At 49.3% G+C, this 10,269-nt stretch overlaps 1 protein-coding gene across 2 annotated transcripts in view; it reads left to right on the top strand.

Annotated features, from left to right (window-relative positions):
- GAB2 (GRB2 associated binding protein 2) overlaps positions 1-9,620 on the top strand; it is a 75,258-nt gene extending 65,638 nt beyond the window's left edge. For both annotated transcript variants that reach the window (XM_032185020.1, XM_032185028.1), the window contains exons 8-10: positions 1,460-1,562; positions 2,444-2,569; positions 3,687-9,620. In XM_032185020.1, the coding sequence (XP_032040911.1) occupies positions 1,460-1,562; positions 2,444-2,569; positions 3,687-3,830 (373 nt within the window). In that variant the 3' untranslated portion in view covers positions 3,831-9,620. The remainder of the gene's footprint in view (positions 1-1,459; positions 1,563-2,443; positions 2,570-3,686) is intronic.
- Positions 9,621-10,269: the final 649 nt, after the last annotated feature.

Raw genomic sequence — 10,269 nt, forward strand, 5'->3', positions numbered from 1 at the left:
GCCCTAAATCCTCATCCATCAGGGCCCAGCAGGAGCTACCTGAGAAGAAGATGAGAATTGGGCATGTACATGTATAGAGTGATTCTTTCTTAAAATATCCTGCCACACCATGGTGGTTTGGGACTCAGGGATTTCCCTGGATACATCATGGCCCGACTTTGGGGTCAGATGCTGTTGAAGAAGAGGAGCCCGATGGAGCTTGCGAGCTCCATCAGCGTTGTGAGAGCCAGAGTCATGTTCCTCACATCACAGCCAGCAGCAGGAAGATGAATTGGTTTAGGTTAGGCTTTCACATGAAAGCCCAGCATGTGGCCGAGCAGCTAATTAAGATCCCTCAGAGACGTTTCCTATTTCTGGGATCTGACACCACCCGCGGAGCTGTGGCTCCGACGCAGGACCTGTGGTCTGCCGCAACTCATGACACGGCTGAGTGACCCCAAACCAAGCCACACTCGGGGCACGGTACCAAATTCACATCCAGTTTATCCCCAAAAACCCTGTTTCAGCCTAAAAACGCAGGGTTTGACCGAGTCGTGTTTGGATTGCCTTGAAAGCAAAGCCTAGCCTGGAGGAAGCCTGCAAAACGAAACCAAAGCACTTCACAGCGAAGTCTGCTGGCCAAAAATAACAGGATTCACACAGTTCCAGTCCTGCTGCTAATTCGCGGGCTGATGTTGTCCAATGAAAGGAAGAAGCCAGGCTTGGCTGTTATGACTCTTCTCATAAATTGGATTGTGTGGAGACTGACTGCAGGGCATGGGCTCTGCATGCTGAAAACACTGCACCAGGAAAGGGCAAGCGGGCTTGGATTGACAAGATGTCCAAGCCCAGAGAAGCTAATGTTTTGTTTTGTTTTTTTTCCCCCTTATCAGCTAATCAGATGACTCTGCCTTTACTGCAAGGCAACAAATAGCTTTTTAAGACATGGGCTTTAATGCCAGATGCTGATTGCATTAGGTTATTCTCCGTAATTAGATCTGGCCAATTGAAAACAAGGCGACGCCTTGGAGATTTTGGTTTCCAGCAAAAAAAAAATCCAGCTAGGGCCCTGCACGGTAAGCAAAGCCTCGAGCTGTGGCGGGGCTGGAGGTGAGAAGCCTGCTGTGGACCTCCATGGAGGCTGGCTCTGCATCCTCCCCAGTGAAATACTTCCTGTGAGATAAAAGTGTTTATGGGGACAGATTTATGTAGCTGATAGCAGGAGAGTTATGGATTTATAGCAAGCAAGGTGTTATTAAAAAGGTCCTAGAAAGAAAAAAACAAAACAAAACAAGGAGACCAACTGAGTGATTTGTTGACCCATGGAAAGGTCAGCCTCAATGCCACCAGCTTTTCTCCACCACCCACCATGAGCGTGGTGATGTTTGGGGCATCAAGTGCTGCCCGTTCCCATCCCTTCCCATCCACGGATGAAGAGCCCCCGCAGCCATCCCTAAATCCTTGCCCCTTGTCCTTACAGCCAGACCTTCAACGCCGGCTCGCTGCAGTACTGTCGCCCTGTCTCCTCCCAGAGCATCACCAGCACTGACTCAGGAGACAGCGAGGAGAACTACGTGGCCATGGTAAGGACTAAAATATTGAGATGGTGAGAAGCTAAGATATAGGGTCCCAACGGGATGTATACATCCCCCAGTGCTGCAAACACATTCCTAGCTCATGACTTAGGAGCACCACAGGGATTCTGGTAGCACCAGGAGGGATGTAGTGTGCATCCCTTTGTCCAGCTAGGCACAAAACAGCGGCTTTTGTTCCTAAAATGGCACATCCTATTGGGGTTTTAACTCAATATGAGAGCAGAAAGATCTATTACCCACTTTACAAGGAATTAAGAGGGGATAAAAATGCCCATGGGCTGTCAGGATAAATTTTCCTGATTTAAGTTGATTTTTTTTTCTTTTTTTTTTTTTAAATCCTCCCAATAGCTGCTGACATCATGGTTGTGTGGAGGGCAGGGGCTATCGGAGCAGCAGCAGGGAGTGGCCCTGCTCGCAGGGAGGGGATTTTGTCTCTCTTTGCAAAGCTGCTGACTTGAAGCATATTTTGAAGGCTGTGTAAAGGAGAGGGGGCCAAGCAGATCCGTAGCACGGTTGTGATTAGCAAAGATCCCAACACTGGCCTGGCCTCACGAGGTGTGGCTCCCAGGAAATGCTGGAGCTTACGTCCGATGTCAGGCATGTGAATAAAATGAGCACAGAGGCAGCAGAAAGGCTGATATACGAAATCTTGAGGATTAATTTGTATTTATTAGTCCCATACTCAACCCAGCAGTGCTGCACACGCTGGTCCCTGCGAGAAAGGTGTGAGCATCTCCAGGCTGGGACCTCTTTTGAAAGTGCCACTGAAGCTTTTCTTTGCCAGATGTGTGTTAATTCCTTTTTTATTTTTTTTTATCCTTCTTCCCATGTTAATGCTCATTATCTCTCCTGTCTCTTCCCTGCATTAGCAAAACCCCATTTCTGCTTCTCCTGTTCCTAGTGGCACCAACAGCCCAGCGCCTAAAAAGAGTTCTGGGAGTGTGGATTATCTGGCCCTGGACTTCCAGCCGAGCTCACCAGGGCCACACAGAAAGGTACTGGGGGTTTTCTAAACTTCTGGTTAACAGCAAGGCATTTTTTGAGGGTTTTTGTGCAGGGCAGGGTTACTAACCTCAGAAGAGTGATTTTTTTTTTCCTGCAGATCTTCTCTTGTATTTATTCTAGGTCAGGTTTGGTCTCTGTTATGTCTGCAGCTTTGCTGGAGGTGTCACCAGAAGCATGGGTGTTGAGGGGTTCAGGGATATTGATGAGACCAGAAATTTTCCTAGAGCTTGTAGATTTGGTGCTGCAGTCAGAAGCTGTCAGGAGGTCTCCAAAGAAGCAGCAGCAGAACTTTTCGCTCCTTCAGAGCAACAGGCCCTCCAAAACCAGACATCTTCCACATGAGATGCTTTGAGGAGCTCACGCAGAAAGTGCTGGGTATCTGTCTCCTGCTGACATTTGGATGCTTCTACCAAATGTCAAGTAGAAATGTGGAAGGGGAAGCTTCCAAAGACCCAGACATTGGTGACTTAAAGTGAATCACAGGAGAATAGAGCAAGGGAGGACCTCAGGAGAACCTTTGTGGGAGCCACCTCTGCACTGGCCTCAGCTTTCTCAACCATCACCTCATTTCCAGGGAAAGCATCCCACTGCTTAGCTCTTCATATTATTTAAAAGTTGTCCCTTGATTCCTTCTTTCTGCCCAGCAGTATTTCTGCAGCTATTACCGAGTTAAATAATAAACCACAAGGGGTTTGGCACCATCCAAACCATCACCTAGCTCCAGCTGCAGCAGCTGAAATACTTGTAAGAGGCAGAAGAGCTTCCAGGGCCCAAGAAAATATGGAAAAAAAATGTCTCCTTTTAACTCAGCAGCTCTCCCCTGTTGTTTAAGGGGATTAAAATAATCTAGAGCGTGTGGAGCTAATAGGGTTGGAGCTGGGATTTTTTGGCTCATCGATAATTATTCTTGAGTTCTTTACAAGAAAACGAGCATGATGCAAAGCTGAATTTGCAATATCAGCAGGTAGGTAACACGTTTCCAACCAAATATTCAGGAGGTTAGAGGGAGGGTGATGAGCTATGGATTACGGGGGAAGGCCGGGGAGGATCTGGTGGCCTCTGGAGCTGACGGGTGGCCACGGGTGGCCGTGTCTCTCCTCCCCACAGCCCTCCACCTCGTCGGTCGCCTCAGATGAGAAGGTTGACTACGTGCAAGTGGACAAGGAGAAGACGCAGGCGCTGCAGAGCACCATGCAGGAGTGGACTGACGTGCGGCAGTCCTCAGAGCCCACCAAGAGCACCAAGCAGTAGCACCCGGGGCAGGCAGCTCAGCGGGCAAATATCCCCGTGGTTTTCCCAGCTCTGTTTGGGCTGGATCCCTGAGACTGTTGTCTGCCGAGGGGAGGGGGTCTTCACGACTTTTTTTCTTTTAAGACTAAAAAGAAACTTAATTTCAGGGGAAGACTTGGCGGATACTGTTTGCCGATGGTAAAGAGCAACCACGTTCGGTGGCTAGGTTTGTGCTTTAGCTGCTGGATGCGCCATCCAGGAACTTCAACGTAGCAATACCAGGTTTCACCCTACACGTCTGTTGCTTACAGCTATTAAAGCCACCTTGTACGTGCTAACATCATCTCTCCCCGTCTTCTTCCATGCCGTACCCCCAAACCATGCCATACACGTCTGACAGCACCTCTCACAGGACCTCATTCCCCATCTCCTCATGGTTACCCTCTTCTCTGCCTCCTCCCAAACCCCAAAACTGAGTAAGGACCCTTCCTGTCTGACTTTACTTTCATCATCCAATCTCTTGTAAATAATGATGTGTTCAAGTCCTCTGACAGCTGTTCCCCTGGTGGGACAGCCCCTGTGTTTCTGGTTGTGGCTGTTAACCCTCAGGGGCTTGACGAGCATCCAGACTGCCCCGTTGAGCCCAGAACTTGCCCCACCATACCCGTATATATGCCAGCATGTGCTCACACGTGCATGCATGCATGAAACAGCCAGGATAGTTGGGGTGTCTTCTGTTGTTGATGCTCTCCTGCATCTCTCAAAGTTTGGAGAGAGAGGCTTTGGAGAATTTAAGCCTATCTGAAGTCATTTGCCAGTGAACCTGGCCCTAAAAACCCAAATCTGCCTTTTGTGGCATTAAAAGAAGGCCATAGAGGAAGTGTCCTACATCCCTGGCCACCTGAGAAGCTCGATGGTTGAGTACGAGGAGTGTAGAGAGGTTCTGTAGACCATGGGTGTCCAGCCTGGCACGAGGATGAGTGGGAAGGAGGGAGCAGGAGGCTGTTGTGGGGACCAGGAGAAGGCAGGTGCTGTACCTTAGAGGTTGGATTGGGATGAAGAGGGTCTGGTGAGGTGCATCTGAGAGACAAAAGGAGCGGAGTAACTAAAATGTTGGTCGGTGGTGAGGCCTTGGGCTTGGGAAGAGGTTGGCGAGAAGAGCCAGGACAGGGTGTCTCAATGGGTGTTAGCTGTAATGTAGCATAAAAGTCAGTTGTTACTGGGCACAAAGGGCCGGACTTTGTATTTTTCCCCATCTTCGGTGATGTTTCTTCAACACAAATAGGACTTTTTGACCATTGTGGATGGGAATCTGTGGTAGCCCCCACCTGCATCCTTGACACAGCCAGGCTTTGGGATCGCTCCGCAAGAAGCTGGAGTGGAGAAGGAAGAAGAAGGAAGAGGCAGCTTGCTGCAGAAATAAGAATTTGGGATCTCACTAAAACAGGAAGGCCAAACGATCGGCGTGGAGAGGCCTGGCTGCCAGACAGCAGGCACTGACACGGACACACAGGCCAGCTGCGAGCTGGGAGCTGAACAAAGATCATTTCTGTTAGAAAGATCAAGTAGTGTTTTTTGTTAAAGAGCTTGAGTTACCCTTCCTTCCAGCTGAACCCTGCCCCACACAGGCTCTGCCTCCCACCACGAAAAACAAACATTTGTGTTGACTCTTGATGCTCAAGTGTTAGCACATTTGCTTAATCTTGGCCTGAGTTTGGAAGGGGCCAGAGATGGCCCACGCAGGTATGGAATCTGGTCCCTTAAGGGCTGGGTGCTGCCTTGTAAGTCTCCAATTTCCATCCCTGGTTTATGTTTTCTTCTCTTCTGCCATGAAATGGAAGGATATCAATGGAAAAAGCTCCAATAACCCTTGTAAGACATTGCAGTGTTGGCCATTAACAGGAATAATGGAGCAAATATCCTAATGCTTTTGGTAAAAATAATCATCATCTAGGGGAAAAAAAAAAATGACCCAAAGGGGAAAATTTAACACAGACGGATGCTTTGTGAAGGCCGTGGAGTGTTACAGCCTGCAGGGGCCTTTGCCTCTCATTGAGGGCTTGCATGGTGAGATAATGAAATGAAGAGCAGGGAGCAGGGCTTTCTGTAGCCCTCACCGCCTCTCAGGGGAGATGGAACATTGTCCTGGTCCAGAGCCTGCTGAAGTCACTGCAAAGACTCCCGTGAAGCTCGGTGAGCTCATCAAGAGGACGCAGACAGATCCTGTGGTCTTGGCATCCCATGAGGGAAAAGCCAAGCCCAGGGACCTGCTGGGTGTTGGCCTGGCTGGGAACGAGCTCTGCACCATCCCTGCTGAAAAGCTAACATGATTCAAGCAGGAACTTGCTTTTCCTATGTCATCCTCTAGCCTGCTGTACACAGAAGATCAGGGGTCAAGAAGACAAGGGTCCCAAAAGCACCCTGAAAGCAGGGAGGCAAGGGGGAGGCAGCAGCAACCCTCATTTCTGAGGATGCAGTGGCTTGAAAGCCAAAACAGATGGGTTTTGCATTTCCAATTTCCCAGAAACAAATATATTCCTCCTTTTTTTCTTTTTTCTTTTTCTTTTTTTTTTCCCTGCTGACCATCAAGCAAACGGCCCCTCCATACCAAGCAGCAACTCGCCGACTCCATCCCTGCTGTATGGACGTGACTATACCAGCCCCTCCTGAAAGAAATCGATGGCTGCAGTGGAAATAGTCATTCCTGCCAGTTGCTGGGCTGATTAGAGCAGTCCCCGATGATTAATGTTTGTGCAGTATTTAGTCTTAAACTGTATCGAAAAGCAGCTGGTTTAATTACACGGCCTGCCAAGAACTTTGTCCTGAAGGCATTGAGTTTATCACATCCACTTTATACTCGGATGCTCGAGTATGACTGGCTCTTTTGTTAGGAGTAGGTATTTTAGGAAGCCGAGAGCATTGCTAATGATTCATTTTAATTGCAAGCAAAAGACCTGGCTCGAATCCTTATGTCAGAGCCTGCACTTCAGCTTTATGGGCTCATTTTAAGAGAAGGGCTGTGCTTTTGCGTGTGTGTGCTCATGGAGAAGGGTCGATTGCAGGACAAGGACTACGGCCTCAGCAGTTCATTTTAGAAAGCATCAGGGCCATGTCAGAAAGCTCCCCCCGAGCTTTAGAACTGCTAGGTTGGTGGGTTTAGAGGCAGAAACTTCCCAAAATACATGTACATATCCCATGTTGTGAGTCTGCACCTGCTGCTCGCAGCAACTCGTGCGACGTGCGAGTTGTCTTGGAACCAATTTGCTCTGAATTGGCATTTGAACGTTCAAGGGAAAATAAATTGCTGGCTCTGAAAGGATACAGGGATGAGGTTTAGTCTCAAACAGGAGAAAGAAAATATGTGTGTGTGCAGATTGTGCTGGGGCAGACTGGCAGATGGGGCTGGCACCAAGAGGTGGCCAGGGCCTGGGTTGCCTGGAGGATAACTGGGATGGGTTTGGAGCCTCACAGGCACCAACCAGGGTTGTATATGGGCTGGGAGGAGAGAAGGCAGGTGTGTTTGCCAGAAAGGTTTGAGTCTTGGTCTTCCACACCTCCTTTGGCATGTCTCAAGTCAGATCTGCAGAGAGAGTTTGTGGAGGGAAGGGTTTTGCTCAGTCAGGGCCTTGTGCTGGTAGAAGGGCAGCACCCACTGCTCTCAGGCCTTACCCAGAGCACTTCATCCTTGAGGTGTGCAGGAGAAGCCCTACAGGGAGATAGTGGAGACCCAGCTATGCTGAGGAACCTAGTTTTGGGGCTCTCTTGGGCTGGTCATTGGGACACAGTGCCGTGGCTTCGCAGGGTGTCCTGTGAGGCTCTGCTGTCTCTGTCTTTGAAGGTATTTTAAGACCTGACTGGGTCAAGGCCTGAGCAAGTGGGTCATAGCCTACTGCTGACCCTGTTTAGGGCAGGGAGTGGGACTAGAAACATCCCTTCCCCTTGAATTCCCCTGAGACCCTGCTGCTGGGGCTGAGTGGGGCCTCCTCCATATGAGGGAAGGGGCCAAAGGCAGTGCCTGGATGCCTGTGGTATCCTAAAATCTTCTCTGGCCATGACGTGAAAAGGCACAGCTCAACACCTAAGGTCATACACCCCAGTGAGGAGGCCTAATCCACACTGGTTCCTTTTCTCCACCCATTGAGCACGGCTCATGGGCTGGGATTGCATTAATTTTCTTTGTAGTAGCTTTTTATGGTGCTATGTTCCGGGTTTGTGACGAGAACAGTGTTGGTGACACACCAGTGTTGTAGCTGTTGCTGAGCAGCGCTCGCACAGAGCCAAGGACCTTCAGCTCTTGGTGCTGCCCCACCAGCAAGGTACCTGGGGGTGCACCAGGAGCTGGGACACAGCCAGGAGCTGACCCAGGCTGGCCAAAGGGACGTCCCATGCCATACAAGCACCATGCTCAGCAATAAAACTCGTGGGGAAATTTGCCAGGGCTGCCATTGCTCAGGGACTGGCTGGGCCTTGGTCAGCTGGTGGTGAGCAAATGCATTGTGCATCGCTTGTTTTCCTTGGTTTTCTTTATTTTTATTTTTTTTCCTGGCACAGGCTGCCCAGAGAGGGGCTGAGGGCTCCTCCTTGGGGATCTCCAGCAGCCGCCTGGACGTGGGGCTGGGCCCCCTGCTCAGGGTGGCCCTGCTGGAGCAGGGCTGGCACCACAGGGACCCGTCACCACCAGGCACTCGGTGAGAGCCTTGGTGTCATGATATCTCCACAGCCTGAAGCAGTCCATCCCCTCAGCAGCGTGTCCTTTGTGTCTCATCCTTGTGTAGTTGTGATTTTATCTCCTTCACTTTGCAGCTCTGAGAGATGTGCTGTTAACCAGGCTCCTGCCTCAGAGCTTGCTCTGAGAAGAGCTGATGTGTAGCGAGGTGTCACCCAGCCAACCCACAACCTACGTGGGAGAGCTTATCCCCAAAACCAGGGGGTAACAAACCATCCTTTTTAGTGTTGGCCTTTGGGTGACACCACACTTCATCTTCAGAGGGGCCAAGGGAGTGCGCCTGAACTCCCTGTATCCTGCTTTCTCTCCAGCCTGTAAAATGAAGATTTTTAGTGTTTGTTTCCCCACCTCACAGTGAGTTTTAAGTAGTTGACAACTACATTGTCCCTGAAAACACCATGTTTTATCTGAGAGCCCTTTGGACACGCGGAGCATCGTGGAGAGGGAAGGGAGCAGGACCCTGCAGAGCCCCCCGACGAATCCCATAGGGTTAGGACCAAACCTTTAGCTTAGCTACATCCCACTCAACCCAGCCCTTGGCAAAGTCCCCCCTGACTCTGGGCATCGTTGTGTGGGAAGGGACCCAGCCTAATTAGGGTAGTTTTCACCCTCCCTTTCTTAACCTGCTGCGAGGAAGGGTCGGAGCCCCGGCTTCGGAGCCGTCGCATCGGCAGCCGATTCGCAGGGATATTTTTGTGTGTTTCGAAGCCTATGACTGTTCTTAAAGAGGAGTATTTTATTTTTATTTTTTTTCCATTTGTAGAAGGAAGGACAAGAGTAATCTGTGGCAAACTGTACAGTACGTGTCTTCTTGTGGTGTCACTGTTTGAATGGTTATTAAGTTTTCAAATCACTGTGGACAGCTAATCACTTAAGTTATTAATTTATTCTTTGGGGTTTTGTTGTTTGTTTGTTTTTTTAAGTAATTTGAAACAATTATTTATCCTGTAAATCGGTCTCGAGTGAAACCTAGGTAATACTTTTTTTGCTGTTAATAAACATGGTACATGCCTGATGTGAAGGTGATCTCATTTTTAAGTACTGTATATGCAGTGGAAAAGCAACGGGAAAATAAAAGAATGAAACCAAAAATGGATCTCTCACTGCTGACTCCCTGCACGGATTCGGAGCTGGGAGGGAGAAAGGGGGAATTAATGGTTGGGTCACACTGAATTAAGCAGCACTATGAAGCTCTCAGAGTATTCTTCAGGTCATGTCATCAAGTATCTCCTACAGCTTCAGGTGTCCCCTCTCTGCCGTGACAGCCTCAAGGATGCACCTGGGGCTTTTCTTGATACCAGAACCCAAACCAGATGTTTTTGGGGCCGACAAAGTGAATTTAATACTATATCTATATCTGTTCTTGGGACACACTTGGGTACATGCAGGGCAAGGGCAATCTCTATCTTCCTCACCCATCAGCAGCACAGGTCCCAGCTCAGGTCACCAAATCCCCCATAAAACCTAAGCACAAGAACAAATCTTTCTCACCCAGAGTTAAAAGTAAGCCACCTCCCTACAGCATTGCCCCCCAGAACCCCCTTTTCTAGACCATAGCAGCATCACAGCACATCTCCAGCATATCTGAGACCCCAAACGTGGAGCTGAGAACCAGGCTGGAGGCTCTTACTGGGCAGAGGTGAATGTGAAACTCCAGCACCTACGATATTAGTATGATATATACAAATATTCCTGCTACTAATAACACTAACAGCAGCGGAGTAGATATTATAA

This window comes from Aythya fuligula, chromosome 1 (genome assembly GCF_009819795.1).
Source record: "Aythya fuligula isolate bAytFul2 chromosome 1, bAytFul2.pri, whole genome shotgun sequence".
Classification (NCBI taxonomy): Eukaryota; Metazoa; Chordata; class Aves; order Anseriformes; family Anatidae; genus Aythya; species Aythya fuligula.